The sequence below is a fragment of the Microtus ochrogaster genome, chromosome 2 (assembly GCF_000317375.1).
Source record: "Microtus ochrogaster isolate Prairie Vole_2 chromosome 2, MicOch1.0, whole genome shotgun sequence".
Classification (NCBI taxonomy): Eukaryota; Metazoa; Chordata; class Mammalia; order Rodentia; family Cricetidae; genus Microtus; species Microtus ochrogaster.
This window is the reverse complement of record NC_022010.1, coordinates 16043033-16061984: the sequence shown is the minus strand read 5'-3', so window position 1 is coordinate 16061984 and position 18952 is coordinate 16043033. Positions and strand designations below refer to the sequence as shown.

Genomic DNA, 18952 nt, shown 5'->3' with positions numbered 1-18952 from the left:
ACCCTGAGGTCAGGTTTACAGTACAGCATGTGATGGTGCTGGCCAAACTTGTTGCCTGCAGATGGGCTGTGCTGCATCTTAATGCCAAGTCTTCCTAAAATAGCTGCTTCTTTTCTGGTCTCATGGGGCTTCTGTTTTTGTCTTCCCCCGTGCTGCAACAGGACTGCTGACAGGCAGCAGAGTGTGGCAGTTATGGGGATCTCACTCAGATGGCATGGTTCCTCTGGTGAAGTTTTCTGGAGTAGGGTAACTAGTAGTGAGGTGTTGGAGCCCGTGTGGGTCCAACACAGATAATTATCTTCCCTAACTGGACTGGTACAGAGTCGCGAGGAATAATCAGACACAACTTACACGGTCATCATGGAAGGGCAAGATCTAGTTTATTCTCCAAACAGCTTATATATCATCACATAAATTGAGAGGGAAAACACATTAGATTCATCTCCTAGGTAACCAGGTGAATGGCCTTCTGTCTCATCCGCATCTACCTGTATGCTAGCTGTCACATAGGCCATGAATTAGCATCTCTATAAGACATCCTCCAAATTACCAAGAAATAAGCACCAAACATCCTGACCAGTTTCAGCCAACACCTCTCCTCAGGAGATCTACATTGCTAACAAAAGAAGAAAGGAACTGTACAGCCTTGCTATTGTTACACAGAGACAGCTTGTCTGCAGAGCTACGTGAGCACCTCAGACCAGGCCTATGGCTTTTATGCCTGGCTGCTACACCATATAGAGATATGGGCCTATAATGAGGGGATGTGAAGAAAACATGGGGAGAATCAGGAGCGATGGCATCCATGTCCCACAGGGCCCCAGCATATGGGGCCAGTGCAGGGGAAGCAGCATAGCTGTGAGGAAGCCACCGACACCTGAGTCCCAGGGCTGTGGGAGCTTTTATTCCCATGTCTGTCATGTGACACAGGAAGTACACAGACTCTTTGTGTCCCCAAAGCCCTTTTGTAATAAGGCACCTGATGCGGGCACTCTAGCTGTCACAGAATGGTTTCATTCCAGTTGCAGGGCGCGTCTGCTGCGGTTCATGCTGTCTGCCTTCCTAGACACCCTGAGAAGGAACCCCATCGCCTCTGGAGAGAACAGAGCACACAGGTGTCCAGATTCCTACAGCCTGGAAAAGGGGACCATGAGGTCAACTCTGAGGAACACAAGACCAGCTCCCCAAGCCTGGACCCCAATGTTCTTCCTCCATGCTTAAAACACAAACTCAAGGCTATCCAGAAATGGTAGCCAGCACGACTGCCCCATACTGAGGTGCTGGACACGATAGAAGAAGCACACATACCTGGCCTTCCCAAGGACAGAACCTACATTCTGGGCGCTGCTGGCTCCTGCAGCCTGCTGTGACTCCTCAGTTCCATCTTCGCCACGGTCAGCCGGTGGACCTCATCTGGGCCATCAGCAAAGCGCAGGGCTCGGGCCCAGGCCAAGAAAGGAGCCAGAGGGTAGTCGCTGCTCAGGCCTGCTGCTCCAAAGGCCTGCCGGACACATGGCAGGGAGGAGGAGAAGGCCTGGGTGAGCTCTAAAAGTGACATCCTGCTCAGAACACCTGGGGATGCCCTGTGACACCTGTGAGTTCAGACCTCTCATGGGGACACTGCCACCCTCTGGATGTCTGAGTCACCAAGAAGGTTGCTTCTGCTACCTAGAAAGTTCTGTGTGGGACCAGGTGTCAGGATGTGGAAGGAGGAACCCTGCAGAGTCGGGACATTGGGTGTGAGCAGCAGCAGAGGAGCCCAAGGCTGCCAGCTATTTACAAGCTAACACCCACTGTCTTGGACTTCGTTTGAAGGGTAAAGCGCAGGTATAGAGGGAGGAAGTCCAGGGTGGCTCACCTGAATAGCACGGTCAATGACTTGATAGGCCATGGATGGGGCTACCATTTTGATCATGGCAATCTCTAAAGCTGCAGCCTGCAGGAGAAGGTAGAGTTAGAAGAACAGAGGGCCAGGTGCTGGGAGGGCAACACAAAGTCAAGCTGTCAGGGTGGACAGAGTTGGGTTCTGCAAGCGAGTGTGACTAGGGTAAAGGGGAATGGCTGCTGCTACATTCTGGACCACAGCCAGATCCAGCGGTCTGAGCTACTGGCTATGGACAGCACTGCCCTGCACTTCTCTTGGCAGTTGCAAGGCACTGGGTTTGACTCCAAACGCCACCTACACAAACAGCTGTGTCCCAGGTCCAGCTCCAGGCAACCTTGGGGTTGGCCACTAGAGCATCAAAGAGTCAGGAACTGTGCTCCTGACACAACCCCATCACTGGAGCTCTTGGCTGGGTGTAAGGTCCCTGCTTAGAAGGCCAGATAACACAGCAGTCAGCATGAACCATGCCCAGCCACTACCGGCAATGGGTCGTGTTGTTCTGGGAACAAGGCCCTGTGTTGGCTAACGCTGTATTTGGACTAGGCCTGTGGGGTCCCTTGTCCCCCAGCTCTCTCCTCCGTCATCCACCTCCCCCACCAAAATGCTGTAGGAGTACAGGGGCCACCAGACTTCCCTTTCTCAAATCAGGAAGGTTCCCAGTTAGTAAATGGAAGTTGCCTGTTCCTGGCCCTTTCTGGAGTGGATAGACGGCCAGAGTTCCAGAGAACAGTAGCAGTCATCAGCATCCAAGAGCTAAGCAAGAAGAGAAGGCCCACTGCGGTGTCACCCCAGGGTGACCTCTGACCTGGGAGGCCTCCCACCTTGTTTCCTGCCACATCCATGAGGTGCGCAGCTTTCAGCACCAGCAGCCGTGCCTGCTCGATGTCCACACGTGACCGGGCAATGTCTGCCAGGATGGTGCCATGCTCCACAAGGGGCTTCCCGAAGGCGGTGCGGGACATCACCTACAGATACCAGGGAGATGAGGCTGAGGAGCTGGGCACACAGGAGGGGAGAGCAGAAGCGGGAGCTGGCTGGCGGCAGCGTCTGTATACAGGCAAATAATGCTCATCACAGATGCCACACCTATACAGAACACCCTCAAAGGCTGGTGGACCGACTGCAGCTACAGTGACCCCGGAGAGCTTGCAGTGCTGCCGGTCCAGAGCCAGCATCTTATTGCCCACTGCAGTGTTAATTACCACCTGTGACTAATCCTGTTGGAATGTGAAGCACTCTCCCTCCCACCAACCCAAAAGCTAAGAGTGTCATCAGATGGTACCAGAGACCCCAAGGACCAAACTTAGGTTAGCAACATTATTGACAGCAGATACCTTTACTTGCTGGGCCAACTCACTCCCCACATTAAAAAAAAAAAACAGTCATAGTCCACACAGTGTTGTGTAGCCTCTTTCTATTGGTTCATTTGAGACAGGTCTCTCCAGGTAGTCCCTGGTGTCCTGGAACTTGCTACGTAGACTATACTGGCCTTGAACTCACAGAGATCTGCTGTCTCTCTCTACAGAGAGCTGGGATTCAAGGTATATGCCATGACACTTTTCCCTTCCAGTCTGCTTTTAAAACATACAACTTAGGGGCATTGTGAGTATCCCTAAATGGTATGTTTTTGTTTTTTGTTTTGTTTTTTTGAGACAGGGTTTCTCTGTAGCTTTGGAGCCTGTCCTGGAACTACCTCTTGTAGACCAAGCCGGCCTTGAACTCACAGAGATCCGCCTGCCTCTGCCTCCCAAGTGCTGGGACTAAAGGCATGTGCCACCACCGCCCGGCTCTAGATTATATGTTTAAAAAGTAGCTTCTATCCTAAGAAGCTACTTTCCACCCAGGCATGGTGTGGTCATCCTTGGGTACATGGAGAGATCCAGGCCAGCATGGGCTGTATGTAAACCTGGGCTGTGAGAGAGGATGTGGCAAAAAGTCTGGTAACCTTTGTGCCATCTTTGTGGCTGGAGACCAAACCAGAACCTCATCCTGACAGAATCTACCCCAGACCCTGATTATAAGCTTGTCATGGGACTTTACAGAGTTTCAGTGTAGTCTCTCCCCATCTCTATTTAGTTTACTTTGTTCCTCAGAGATTTATGTATGCTTTTCTGTGTACACAGGATTGCATTTATCATCACCAGAATAAGTTTGTACCAAATTATGCTGTGCTTCAAGATACCTAAAGTAAACCATTTGGGGGTCAGACTCCTGAAGTCAGGCTGAACTGAACTGCTTTCTTGACTCTGCTGCCCTAATAGTCACAGAGACCCCTATACTATGCAGGCCTCCAGCTGTTAAGGGGCCCACAGCAAATGACTTTCATTGTTTGAGACAGTGTCCTGTTATGGAATCTAGGTGACTCTGGAAGTTGCAACAATCCTTCTGCCTTAGTTTTCTGAGTGCTGGAATAAGATACCATGCTCGCTTCAGATTCTATATTCTGACCACACTGGACAAGGAGGGTGATATGCACCGGGCCAGGTGCTGTGACCCCAGGGCACAGAGACAGACAACTCAGGATCTCCCCGGGGTCTGAGTTTTAACAATGTGCTGGAAGCATGGATAGCTCTTGGCTACTCATATCCTGTGGGCATTGGAACCTCACCCTCATCTACCAGAAAGCCTGCCTGGCCTTTCCTTCTGGCCACTTGGACAAAGAGGTGGCCACTCCACTCTGGAAGTCAGCTGTGGCCAAAGTAGAGACCACAGATTCTGGACGTGAATATCACTCTGTGAGGTCTGTTTTCAGAAGGGCACCAGTGTTTGAAGTTCCCAGACAGCAACAGTGGCTGTTCAGTGTGGGCACTAGGGAACTCACGCGTGTCTTCATGAGTGACAGGGCCCTCTCTGAATACCCGATCAGCCTCATGCAGTGATGAATCCGGCCAGGCCCCAGCCTGCCCTGTGCGATCTCAAAGCCTCGACCAGGGCCCAGGACTATGTTCTCTTTTGGCACACGCACATCCTTGAACCGTACTTCACCATGGCCCCCTGAAAGATGAAAATACATTTTTCTTGGGTGTGTTTATTCCTCTCTTCAGTTAGGGCTACGTGTTCCCAGACCTTAGCCTTCTAACTGTGTCACAGATAAGAAGGGGTCAGAGGACCCAGAAATAAGGGAAGAGAATTGTTTTCAGAAAAAAACAAAAAAATAAAAAACAAGTTATTCTGCCATTCCTTATGGGTTTTCTTCTTTTTCTTTCTTTTCTTTTCTTTTTTTTTTAGTGTGTGTGTGGGGGGGGCTTTTTTGAGACAGGGTTTCTCTGTGTAGCTTTGGAGCCTGTCCTGGAACTCGCTCTGTAGACCGGACTGGCCTCGAACTCAGAGATCTGTTTGCCTCTGCTCTGCCTCCCGAATACTGGTATTAAAGGTGTACACTACCACTGCCCAGCTCCTTATGTTTTTCAAGACAGAGTTTCTCTGCATAGCCATAGCTGTCCTAGAACTCACTGTGTAGACCAGGCTGGCCTTAAACACAGATATTTGCCTGCCTCTGACTCCAGAGAGCAGGGATTAAACCACTGCCCAGCTTCTGCCATTTTCTTAATAAGTTTTGTATATCAAATTTACTGCTGAGTGTGTGCATATGTCTGCACATAGGCACAGTGAATCTGGAGGTCAGAAAACAATGTTCAGGAGTCAGGTCTCTTCTACCATGCAGGTCCTGGGGATTGAACGCACCTTGTCAGGCTTGGCAGCAAGACTCTTTCCCTACTGAGGCACCTCCCCGGCCACAGTTATTTACACCTTTAGGACAAATACCAGAGTCAGATGTCTCCTTTTACCACGTGGCTGACAAGGGCTGAACTCAGGTCATCAGGCTTGGTGGAAGTACCCACTGAGCCATCTTTCAGGCCCTGTGGTTAAAATACGATGCAGGCCAGAACCTCTATGTGATGCAGAAGTAAGGGTGTGAATGCTGTCAGCAGGGAAGGCTCTCTCCTCACACAGGGGCTCAACTGGGGCTGTGAACTGAACTGCTGCCCTGGCGCCTCTGCTGGACCTCATCATCTTCTGAGATTAGAAGAGGAAAGGCAAGCATAAACACCCACAGGCAGTCTGCCGAGCAGTTCCAGCTCCTTAGGAAATAAAGGGCTGGGCCGCGTCTTACCGATGCTATCAGATCCTTGGCATGAGGAAAATTCTGAACAGAACAAGCACTCCCCAAAACTGTTGCCCATGTACTAGAGCCACACTCAGGGTGACTGACCCCGGGAGGTCTTACCTGGGGGATCCTCCAACCCATACACTGACAAAGGCCGGATGATATTGATTCCTGGAGTGTCCATGGGAACCAAGATTATGGACTGCTGCTGATGCCTCGGGGCCTGCGGGTCTGTTTTTCCCATAAACACACAGAGTTTGCAGCGTGGATCCAGGATGCCTGCCAGGAGAGAAGAGAGAGCATTCTGTCAGTGCATGCCAAGGCCAGTGAGCATTTAACCACAGGAAGCCCTAAAGCAAACCTAGGACACTGATAAATACACAGGATTGGAGAAGCGCCCGTGCAGGCTCCAGGCCAGACAGAACTTATTGCACTGAGCCTGGGACCCAGCACCATAGGAACAATGTTTTAACTGTATGTACGTTTTGTTTGCATGTTGTGACTGCAGTGCCCAAAGACGCCAGAAGAGGGGGTCAGATCTCTTAGAACTAGAGTCGTAGACAGTTGTGAGTCACCATGTGGGTGCTGGTAATCAAGTCCTGGTTCTCTTGCAAGAGTAGCTAGTGACCATAACTACTTCAGTCCTCTCTTCAGTCCCATAAAAATAATTAAAAACCATCATGTTAGACTTGAAGAAATAGAAACAAAACCCAAGGTGGCTGCTATAAGCATCTTCCCTAGCCTGCTGAGGTCCAGCTGAGGAAATGTGTTATGTGATGAGATGTCTATTATGGATGTACAAAACAGCTCACAAGTTTAACCACAGTGAAGCAACAAAGAGAACTGGCTGCAAAAGACTTTGAAGAAAGCACATTGTTAGGAATATTACCTAACACAAGCTCTCTGCTGATGCAAAATTCCCAATCAAGCCAAATCAAAACAAGCCAAATTAAGAAAATCCAGGTTTAAAGGGATTCCTGCACTCTTGGGTGGCCCCAGGGGGAACTGAGAGGAAGAAAAAGAGACCACGTGTTCCTCTTTTCGGAGTTCATTTAAATAATACTCTGTGGGAGTGGTCCTGACCCCAATACAACGCTCAGGCCTGGGGGTCTATGCTCCCACCCTCTAGTGAACCCTGGTGGTTGTTAGGCCCAGGACAGTGGCACTCCTGGAAACACCCAGAAGACAACTGAACTGCCGGTTGTCAAGCTTCCACACTGGTGCCTGCTGCAGGACTTGGAGTCTTAAGACTCCAAGACAGATCTGTGCTTCCAGCGGGCTGCTGTTGTGCTTTCTGGGAGGCGTGGGAGACTGGCTGTCCTTGTTGAGAATACCTGCTGTTTGCGCTTCATGTCAAAGTGTGACAAACACGCCAAAGACACCCCGCTAGCACACTGTATAAACTGAGTGACTGCTTCAGAACCCACACAATGGAGGGAGGGACAAGAGAGGAGGCTCAGACGGAACATTTGGCCAGAGCACGGAATAAAACAAAATCTACTGTGCAGGAAACACTTCATTCATTCTCACTGCTCCCCTTCTTCTCTGTCCCCTCTCCTCCCATCCCTTCTTCTTGTCATAGGTGCTCTGAACATTAGATCTTAGCACATGGTCCCTACGAGAGGTTGAGCAGAGGACAGGATGAGTGCTGACAGAGCTTCCATGAGTTACAAATGTGCGGATATAGAGAAAATTGAATGTCGCAGGGAACAAGTGTCAAGAGTTCACTTTGTAACAATTATAATAAAATTCAAAACAGTTATTTTACATGTGCGTTTTGCCTAACTGTATGAATGTGCACCACAGGCACGCCTATCCCAGAGGAAGTCAGAGCACTTGGAACTGGAGTTACAAACCACTGTGAGCCACAGTGTGGGTGCTGGTAACTGACCCACGTTCTCTGCAATAACAAGTGCTCTAAACCCCCATCTCTGTGGGTCACTTCCTACGAATCACAATTAAGTTGGTGTAGGGGCCCACGCCTTTAACTCCAGCACTTGGGAGACGAGGAGTTCAAGGCCAGCTTCATCTATGTCAGGAGTTCCAGGACAGCCAGATCTACATAGAGTCCCTATCTCAAGAAATGAGCAAAAGAATTACACAGAAACCTGTTGAAATTTTCTGGACAGTGCAGCATTTGGATTTGTTGTAGTTTAATTTTGTTTTTTAAGACAGTATCTCATGTAGCCCAGGCTGGCCTTGAACTCATACATGACCAAGCATGACACCCCCACATTTGTATCATCCTCTGCCTCCACATCAAAAACCCGGGGATTACAGTTTGTGCAACCCCACATCTGACAGGTATATGGATTTTTGAAAAATACATAAATTTGAATCAGGTGTGGTGGCTCAAATCTGTAACCAAACACTTGGAAGGTAGGGGCCTGAGGATGGGGAGTTCATGGCCAGATTCAGCTACATAGCAAGTCTGAGGTCAGCACAGACTACATGATGATACCTTCTCTCCCTGACACCCCACACCCCTGTTCTGTCTGTCTCTGTCTCTCTCACATGTAAATTTCTCATTGACAGACAAAAAAAAAATCTACAACTGCTGCTTCCTCCCCACAGCCTGCCCTGCTGTCCCCATTAATACTAGGAAGGACAGCTCTGGACACAGGTCTTGGAATCTAGCAAATTCTGAAGCCTGTTTGCTACCTGCCAGCTGCTGCAGCCTTGGGTAAATGACTGGTCTCCCCGAGTCCTAGTTTCCTCCTGTGAAATGGGATGGATGGGGTCATCAGCTCTGTGAGCTGAGGGACAGAGAGGCACTTGGAAGCCTCTGAGAAACAACACCTATGACCTCATAGCAAAGGGAAGCCACCAGGAAGACTCCCAGGTGAAAGAGGCTGGCAGGGCGTGGCAGAGCTGCCTGCAGGGGCATATAGCCACAGGTGTGCTCATCTGGTGCCACCTAGAGGGCTCACAACACATCTTACCCTGCTCATCTGCACAGACTGAAAAACTGAAAACTATTTTCAAGCCAAGTACCTGTGATCCACCACTTGTGACCATTTATGACATAGGAGCCATCTTCCTCTCTGATGGAAGCCTCAATATTTGAGGCATCTGAGGAGGCCACCTGCACAGGAGCACATTCTGGTTAGAGTCCCTATGGACCTTCATTCCTCAGGAGCAGAGACCAGGGGCCCCGCCAAAGGGGACATATGAAGACAGTACCTTGGGCTCCGTCATGGCAAAGCAGGAGCGGATCCTGCCCTCCAGCAGGGGCACCAGCCACCGGGCCTTCTGTTCCTCAGTGCCATACCGCACCAGGAGCTCCATGTTCCCCGTATCCGGAGCAGAGCAATTAAATATCTGAAGAGAAGAAACATGTCAGTCAGTGCCCCCAACATCTTCAACCCCTGGGAGAGGCCGGGCTGGACTCCTTCCATAGACCCACTCACAACTCATGAAGGCCCTTTCTCTCCCCTAGAGAAGGCTCACACACACCTGAAGTCAATCTCAAATGCCCTGAAACCCCCTTGGATCAGTTGTTTGAAGTAGAGAAAACTGGGCCAGGGGCTGGAAGCCCCCACGGTCCACATCCCTGGGTGGGTTCCCCTGCTGGGCTGATTGCTACTTGCCTTCCTTTCCCATGTGCTGTTCAAGTCATATGGTACCCCTAGATCTAACTGTCCACACAGGCCATGTGCTGTTCAAGTCATATGGTACCCCTAGATCTGACTTTCCACACAGGCCAGGTGCTGTTCAAGTCATATGGTACCCCTAGATCTGACTTTCCACTCAGGCCAGGTGGGGACATGTTCTCACACACTGAGGGAACTGGAGATTGTACCTCGGGAGCATACAGGGACATGCCCATGACTTCACACAGATGTGCATACTCCACGTTAGTCAGCCCTGCTCCATATTTTTTCTCAGGATCTGTCTCCAAGGGTAGGAAAAGGTTCCAGAGCCCCTCAGCCTTGGCTTTCTCCTGGCAGGGGAAAAAGGAGAGCCATAATCATTGAATCTTATCTTTAAAACAAAACAGTATTTATTTAAAAAAAAAAAAGCTGAGCAGGGAGTGGTAGCACCCATCCTTAACCCCAGCACTTGGGAGGCAGAGGCATGTAGATCTCTTGAGTTCGAGATGGTCTCAAACTGGTGCATGTGTTGAATTCCAGGCCAGTCACAGATGCATAGAGAGAGACCCTATCTCAACAAAACACAGCAAAGCAAAACAAAACAATGTAAGGATGTATGTTGCATGCATGTGAATGCAGAGGCCCGTGGAGGCTAGAGGTGTGGTGTTGGAACCACTGGAGCTGGAGTTACAGGTGGTGTGAGCCACCTGATGTGGGTCCTCTGCAGTAGCAGTATGCTCTCTTAAGGTCTGAGCCATCTCTCCAGCCGTGACCACGTCTTACCTTCTCCAGTGGAACAGAAAGGGGAGAAGAAGGCGCAGTCAGAGATACAGCATATGCCCAAAGCAATGACAAGTCAGAGACACTGCAGCAGCTAAAGCGGGGTTAGCACTGGCACCACAGTCGCTCAGCTCCCGGATTCTGATATGGTCCCTAGCAAGAGACTTTGTGACCTTGTGCCTTGCTTCTCAAATCTGTGTGACAGATGCCACCTGACCTAAGTCTCTCTACACCACAGACTATATTACTCGATTTTGTGACAGGGTCTCAACTAGTTGAAGGTGGCCTGAACTTTGCATCCTCCTGACTCCAATTCCCTAGTGCTGGGATCACAGGAGAAGCACTTTGCTTGGCTTGCATTCTCCCTTCTCCCCACAGATACTTGGCCTTGACAGAATAAGACCTGATTAATCAGCAGCTGTCTCTTTTAGGGACGGGAAAGCAAGGCCATGCCGCTCAGTCTCCCTGCTTCTTTCCTCACTGGAGAGGGTCAGCCATGTTGACAAGCTTGCTTACCTTGAGGTCTTCTATCAGCGGGGAAGGGCTCCACCTGTCGGCTGAGGCCTGGTGTCTCTGCAGCTCCGGCTCCAGGGGGTACACATTCTCTTTCATAAACTGCAACAGTCGGTCATACAACTTTCTGACCCGAGGAGAGAGGCCCTCTGGAGAGATGATCAGGCCTCCCTTTGTCTCCTGAGAAGGGGCAGCAGCTGCTACAGTGCTGGAACTCCTCACACCTGCTGGAGTTCTCTGGAGCCGTGACCCAGCCCATGCGTGGTAGGATCTCACTAGTGGTTTGGAGTCTGGCATCTCCTTGAAAACCCGGAAGCCTTCTTTGATGGCGAAGTCCCATGCCAGCTCAGCCATGAACTCAGGGAACTTCCCGCTTTGTTTGGCTATTGCTGAGCTTGCCTGTCCTATGCAAAATGGAAGGAGAACTGGTGACCCCTAACCAGCCTTCCCAGTGATGTGAGCCGATATTCAGAGGGCAGCCACTGTCACTGGCTGAGCACCTGTTCCGTCCATACTGGGGCCTGGGCCCTGCGCTCCCGAGCAGTACTGTCTGAATCTGAACTTGGAGGACAAGGAAACCGAGTTTGGAGAGGAGGGTAAGCTCCCTGAGTACTAGAAATCAGAGGTCAGATGTCCCCTGCTGTTTGCCATTCCTTTTCCCAGAGAAACTAAGCTTTGATAGCACAGACCTTTATCCCAGCACTTAGGAGTCAGAGGCAGGTGAATCTCTGAGTTCAAGGTCAGGCTGCAACACAACCACAACCAGAGCCAGGACAGTCAGGATGCCTGTCCCAAAAACAAACAAAAAGAAACAAAAAGAACAAGAAGCAAATTTAGTGACACCCTCAGGTCACTTGTGCAGCACCTGAGACCAGTAAGAAGTCCTACAAGATCCTAGAGTAGCCCTTCTGAGAAAAGGCCATGGCCAGTCTAGGCACCATTCCCTCAGAGTGATCACAGAGCATACCGGCATTTTCCTTTGCTTTTTTATTTTCTAAACTTTCAGACAGGGCTTCTTGGAGCCCCCAACATGTAGCTAAGGATGATCTTGAGGTCTCTGTCCTCCTACACCTTACAAGTGTGTGTCCCCACTTCTGCCTATATACATACACATTTTTATGATGGTTTAGAAAATTAAGCCTTACATCATTCTGGCTAAACCTGACTCCTCAGAGCCTCTGTGACCCTCAGGCTGGCCAACACTTACCTGTGAGTGACCGCTTATAGACTCCCTGTAGTATTGCAGCCACACGGAAAAATGAGAAAGCCATGTAGAAGTTAGAGTTATCGATGGGTGGGATGCCCATTTGAAGACAGTACATCCGGAAGTACTCCTCCATCGTTGGAATGCCCAGCTGTGTCACATCCATGTCCCTGAACCCTGAGATAAGAGACACTGTCTTAAGTGGTTGGCACCTATACTCCCCTACCACTAGCAAACATGTATTCTGAAAGCCACTATGCTCCTGAACCGCTATTACAGCTGTGTGGCTCCTTGTGCTAGCCGATGACCTGAGGCGAGCATGAAGCTCCCATTTTACAGATTTTTCTCTCAAGGTTTCAGACCACATTAACAGTAAACAAAGGAATGCAGCTTCTGATTACTCCCGGCCCACAACTCTCAGAGAGATGCCATCTTAAACCAGACATTTGATGACAAACAGTCCTAGAGGAGGGGATATACAACTAAGTGGAAAAATGAAATTATAAAATTATATGGTCATTGGTTTTGGTCACTTAGTCACTGAATCAAAGCACTGTTTCGAGAACAGACCGGGTGCAATGACACGTGCCTGTAATCCCAGCACCGGGGAAGTGGAGGTAGGGCTGGCAGGGGTTTGAAGCCAGCCTCAGTGACACAGAGTTTAAGGACTGTCAGCCATGAGAGACTGTCTCAGAGCAGATAACCCAGAAATAAAGACAAAGATAGATACACACACAGAATGGAAGGTGTATGTTGAGCCTGAGCATATCAGCAAGAACCTATCCAGACATACAATCAAATGCAAGCTGGGGATACAGCTCAGTGCTAGAGTGTCAGCTAGCATGCACAAGGACCAAGACTCAACCCCCAGGACAAAAGAAGAAATGAGGGGGCTGGAGAGATGGCTCAGTGGTTAAAAGCATTGCCTGCTCTTCCAAAGGTCCTGAGTTCAATTCCCAGCAACCACATGGTGGCTCACAACCATCTGAAATGAGATTTGATGCCCTCTTCTGGCCTGCAGGCAGACACACAGAAAGAATATTGTATACATAATAAACAAATATTTTTAAAAAAAGAATAACATTTCTTAAAAAAGAAATGGAAAGGAAAGAAAGAAAAAAATGCACTATGGGTGAAGGGAGATACATCCCATTCCCACCCCACACTCCAGTGATACAGTTATTCGAACTACTTGCACCTCACTTTTAAGCCCAGCCCAGTCACCGCCACTCCAGCCAGTGCGTGCCACAGTGCTTGCCACTTAACTGGCTCCTACCTTTTAGAATGGGAAAGCTGGACGGCAGGTGGTGAAGCAGGCAGCTGTAGGCCACATCCGCAAAGGGATCCCCTAACGTAGAAAGTTCCCAGTCCAGGACAGCGAGCACCTCTGCCTTTTCAGGATGGAATATTAGGTTATCCAGCCTGAGGAGCCACAGAAGGAATGGAGATAGCTGAGAAGACTCCATCCGTGGCCCCAGGCCCACCCTCCACCAGCCTGTATGCTGAGCCTTGGCCAGCCTCTAGGGCTCCGGGGTCCTCACGACCAGCTGGCCTCAGCCCGTCAGCAGCACCAGCAGGGATGTTTATTTAATTGTTCTCCCCTACCAAGGCCACTGCTCTGGCCAGGAGCCCTCTCTGCAGTTACCCCTTCTAGATTCACTCCCTCCCCATAATGGCACTAAAGCAAGCCTGCAGATTCTTTGACACACTTGCCACCAATTCTTCACTCTAGGAAACACCTGGCCTCTAATAAATGTCAAGTGGAGTGGAGGAAGTGATGCTGAGGGTTTCCAGGTGGTGGAGGTCAGTGAAGGTCATAGCTTCTTTAGCACACTCGAGCTAACAGGGACATCCCGTTACCCAAGGGCCACCATACTAAGAAACCACAAAGCCACAGAGAAGGGCCTGAGGAGCCCAGCCACAGCCAGAGAGGCACCCTGCTGGAAGTGTGCTGTCCTGTCCCAGGTGTCAGCGAAGAGGCCTTGGTGAAGTCTGCCATGCGGTCGTTACAGTAGCGCATGCTGGCCCAGGTAAGCCAGCTGGTTAGGAATGGCACTGTGGCTCCAGTCTGTCCAGTGGCCTCCGAGCCACACTGCACTCCTTTTAAACTCTCCAGGGGCCTCTGAGTCCTTTTGATGGACACTAATGCAGGCTTGACTTAAAATAAATGGAAGGGACTGGAGAGGGGGCTCAGTGCTTATGAGCACATATTGCTCTTGCAGAAGGACCCGAGTTGGGTCCCAGCACCTGGTAAAGTTTGGCTCACAACCAGTTCCAGGATCTAATCCCTTCTGGCCTTCATGGGCACCTGTTCTTCACCTGTGCACATAGACACTTCATCAAAAGTAACTAAATCTTAAAAAAAAAACAAAAAAACAAAAAACCAAGCATTCAACAATACAGGGAATGGGGGCTGGAGAGATGACTCAGTGGTTAAGAGCTTTGCCTGCTCTTCCAAAGGTCCTGAGTTCAATTCCCAGCAACCACATGGTGGCTCATAACCATCTGTAATGGCCTGCAGGCATACATGCAGGCAGAACACTGAATACATAATAAAGAAATAAATAGCCTTAAGAAGTAATAAAATTAAAAAAAAACAATACAGGGAATGGCACATGACCCCACGTGCCAGCTTCCTCACAGAAGCCACACCTGCCGTTTGGCTGCTTTTTTTAAAAAAATATTTATTTATTTATTATATTATGTGTATAGTATTCCTTCCACATGAGCCTGCAAGCCAGAAGGGGGCGCCAGGTCTCATTATAGATGGCTGTAAGCCATCATGTGGTTGCTGGGAATTGAACTCAGGACCTCTGGAAGAGCAGTCAGTGCTCTTAACCTCTGAGCCATCTCTCCAGTCCCAGGCTGATTTTTTTTTTAAGAAAAAAAAATTATTTATTATGTATATAGTGTTCTGGGCACCAGATTTCATTACAGATGGGTGTGAGCCATCATGTGGTTGCTGAGAATTGAACTCAGGACTTCCGGGATAGCAGTCAGTTCTCTTAACCTCTGAGCCATCTCTCCAGCCCTTGGCTGCTTTTTCTTGAATGTCTAACACACAAACACCTCAGGTTCAGCTAATAGCCTCCACCCTCACTCCCCACCTTCCTTGAACGTGGCTCACATTTGTTTCACACTTTTCTGTCTCTCTTAGCTATGCACACTTAAAATCTACAGGTGGCATTCTCTCAATCCTTGGTAAATTTGCATATGTATCTTTTCTCCTCAGTATGATTCCCTTCAGACTTATTTAGGTTGACTCATGTAGAGTCAACCGGTCTATTTTATCTGCTAAGCAGAACCCCAGCACACCATGGAACCACATGATTTATCGTGTGCTACAAGCAACAGCAGGCTGGCATCTTTGCCAAGACTCCTTCGAGGTGCCAGGCTGTGCTAAGGTGGACTGATGGCTGTGGCAGTCTCGCTTGTCTGCTTTACTGGCTTTAAGCTCTCAAATCCAGCAGTTTCTGTTCCCGCCTCCTGCAAGGTGCCCTCTTCCATACAGGGGCAGGCGGAACTCTTTGATGGTAAGTGTTAACTGTAAGGGGAGCACATGCTGAGACCAGGGGAGCTTTTCCAGTGATTTCTTCAGGCTTGGCCCCCGCTGAGAGGCCTTTAGACCGCTGCTGTTTCACTGCTGTTTCCCGCCTGCTCTCACACACTCTAAAGGGATGATTCCCATCTGTAATACGGACCAAGACCACAGGCTTAATCTTCCTCTGCATGGGCCTTGCCCATGCGTTTCCGCATGGGTTACCCAGCCCCCTGGAGTTGTGTCTACCTGAAGTCCCCATGCACCACTGTGGTTCTCTGTTGCTTGGGAATGTGCAGTGGCAGCCACTGGATAAGCCTCTCCATCGCTGGGACGCTGCTGGTTTCTGCTGCTCGGTACTGCTTGGTCCAGGTTTGCACCTGGCGAAGAATATAGTCCCCTGAGGGAAAGAGGGTTAGGATATGACATGCTGTTCCAGCAGCCTTCAGTGCTCGATACATAAGTTCAGCAGAGCCGTGAGAACGTCAGCAGCTCTGTGCCAATGCCCTGTGTCTGAACTTGTTCCTGTGAAGGGGAAAGTCCTATGTGAAACTCCTGTCATCGTGGAAGTCACTTTGCTTCAGCCGGTTCACCATGGTCTAGGCACTATCCCTCCACAACAAATCTTCAAGCCTAACCCCTAACCCTCTTTGAAGGCTTGTGAGCTTTCAAACAGGCAAGGAATATCCCTTCTTGGTTAAGTTTAACAATGGTAGGTTAAGAGCATGGGTCTGGAGTCAGGTCACCAGGCACGGTGGCGCACACCTTTAATCCCAGCACTCAGGATGCAGAGGCAGGTGGATCTCTGAGTTTGAGGCTAACCTGGTCCCCAGAGTGAATATCCAGGGTTACGCAGAGAAACCTGTTTCAAAAAGTCAAATAAATAAATAAATAAATAAATAAATAAATAAATAAATAAAATAATATTAAAGCACATAAAATTGAGGTGGGAAGATATTTCAGATAAGTTCAAGGCCAACTTGGCAACTTAGTGAGGCTCCTGACACAGGAAGAAAAGTCTGTCTCTCTCTGTCTCTCTCTCTTCCTTTTTTTAAAGAGGTCAACGCTGGGCAGTGGTGGCAATGCTTTTAATCCCAGCACTCAGAAGACTGAGGCAGGAGGATCGCTGTGAGTTTGAGGCCACCCTGGTCTACAGAGTGAGTTAAAGGACAGCCAGGGCTACACAGAGAAACATCTTGAAAAGCCAGAAAAAAAAAAAAAAAAAAAAAACCAACTACCTTACACACCTCAAAAGAGGCCAAGTATGGTGGTATACCCTGTGATACCAGCACTTGGGAAGTATAAGCAGGAAAATCAGGAGTTCAAAGCCACCCTTAACTACATTTCTAGTTCAAGGCCAACCAGGGGGTACAATTAGACTCTTCTCAAATAAAATTTTATTTGTTTATTTGTTTGGTTTTTTTTAAACATTCATTTATTTATTTATTATGTATATAATATTCTGTCTGTGTGTATGCCTGCATGCCGGAAGAGGGCACCAGACCCTATTACAGATGGTTGTTAGCCACCATGTGGTTGCTGGGAATTGAACTCAGGACCTTTGGAAGAGCAGGCAGTGCTCTTAACCTCTGAGCCATCTCTCCAGCCCCTATTTGTTTGGTTTTCAAGATTGAGTTTATCTATAGCCCTGGTTGTTCTGGAACTTGCTCTGTAGACTAGACTATTCAGAGATCAGCCTGCCTCTGCCTCCCAAGTGCTGGAATTAAAGAATTGTAACACCACAACCCAGCTCAAATAAAACAAAATATTTTTTTTTAAAAAGTAAGAAAAGGTCAGGCGATGGTGGTGCACCCCTTTAATCCCAGGACTCAGGAGGCAAAGGCAGGTGGATCTCTGAGAGTTCGAGGCCAGCTTGGTCTATAAGAACTAGTTCCAGGATAGGCTCCAAAATTACAGACAAACCCTATCTCAAAAAAAAAAAAGTAATAAAAGAAGGAAGAGCTGGAAGGAGGAAGTATATCTTAAATACTATGATCAGCATTGGAAAGAAAGGATTAAACAGTTAGTAACAAAAAGTGGCAAGGAGAACAGAATCCTTAATTAAGCCCTGAAATAAGCCCATGATGTGGCTTATCCAAGGATGAAATGAGTGGTAAGCAGAACCAGTTATGATTAGCCTGGGTTTAGAAGGTGGGCAGGGCTGTATGTCAGCACCCCAACCACTGAGCCCCCAACAGCAAGCTTCGCTTTGTGAGAGGAACTGTCGGTGGAGGAAGGGCTGCCCCTGCGCACCTTGCTTCCCAAAGCTGTCCAGGCCCGTGGCCTGCAGGTCCACACTGTGAATTCTGCACAGGACTTGATTCATGGCAGCATATACGGCTTGCCTCTGGCTGGGCTCCAAGCCTGGCAGGGAGGGATCTTTGTAGATGACGCCCGGGCAATACTCCATCAAGTAGAAGGGGGTGCCGATGATGCTGGCAGGGACACAGATGGAAGTGGGCATTTCAGTGACTCAGCCGTGGAGCCCCTCAGTTTCTGTGAGGAGAATTTGGGAGGGGGGCAGAGCTCCTTTGCCTCTAGGTGCAGAGAACTGAGAGTGCCCATCACCTCTCCCCACCATGCCCACCCAGGTGTGTAGATAGCCAGCATCCTCTTGCTTCTCTTTGGCCCACGTGTAGAAACCACCGAAGAGTTTGTTTTTTTTTTAATTCAGTTTTTCAAATTTATTTTTAATTTATTTATATTTTATGTGCTTTGTGTTTTGCTTGCATCTATGTCTGTGTGAGGGTTACAGACATTTGTAAGCTGCCCTGTGGGTGCCTGGAATTGAACCAGGCCGGGTCCTCTGGAAGAACAGTCAGTACTCCTAACCTCTGAGATATCTCTCCAGCGCCACTGAAGAAGTTTTAATGTGATAAATATAAGACCAAATTGTTTGAAAGAGGAGGAGTACCAGCTTTAAGTACCACTTCTGTCCTTGACTAAGCTGTGTATCCCGAGGAGACTTACTGAGAAGCCTATACAAATGTTTTCATCTTTCATTTGGATCTTTTGAGACAGGGTCTCACTGCATAGCACTGGTTGTCTTTGAACTCCAGATCCTCCTGCCAGAAGAGGTGGCTGGACTCCCTGGGACTGGAGTTACACGTGGTTCCTATTCTCTTTTTCATCCAGTTTTAAAACGAAGAGAACAAATACACAGAGGTCCTGTCCCAGCACCACATAAACAGGCTGTGTGCTGCATGCTGTAACCCTAGCACTCAGGAGGTCCAAGCAGAGATCAACCATTCAACATCATCCTTGGATACAATTGTCTCAAAGACAGACAGACACACACACGCACGCACACGCACACACACACACACACACA

General features: G+C 49.0%; 1 protein-coding gene across 1 annotated transcript in view; it reads right to left on the bottom strand.

Annotated features, from left to right (window-relative positions):
- Positions 1 to 360: 360 nt before the first annotated feature.
- Positions 361 to 18952, bottom strand: part of Acad10 (acyl-CoA dehydrogenase family member 10) — a 40009-nt gene continuing 21417 nt past the window's right edge. The window contains exons 9-22 of the mRNA XM_005344469.2: positions 17875 to 18056; positions 15871 to 16021; positions 13360 to 13505; positions 12087 to 12260; positions 10883 to 11283; positions 9796 to 9936; positions 9177 to 9314; positions 8988 to 9078; positions 6114 to 6272; positions 4707 to 4879; positions 2707 to 2850; positions 1859 to 1936; positions 1309 to 1501; positions 361 to 1134 (exon numbers count right to left, since the gene is read on the bottom strand). Coding sequence (XP_005344526.1) covers positions 1331 to 1501; positions 1859 to 1936; positions 2707 to 2850; positions 4707 to 4879; positions 6114 to 6272; positions 8988 to 9078; positions 9177 to 9314; positions 9796 to 9936; positions 10883 to 11283; positions 12087 to 12260; positions 13360 to 13505; positions 15871 to 16021; positions 17875 to 18056 — 2149 coding nt within the window. The 3' untranslated portion in view covers positions 361 to 1134; positions 1309 to 1330. The remainder of the gene's footprint in view (positions 1135 to 1308; positions 1502 to 1858; positions 1937 to 2706; positions 2851 to 4706; positions 4880 to 6113; positions 6273 to 8987; positions 9079 to 9176; positions 9315 to 9795; positions 9937 to 10882; positions 11284 to 12086; positions 12261 to 13359; positions 13506 to 15870; positions 16022 to 17874; positions 18057 to 18952) is intronic.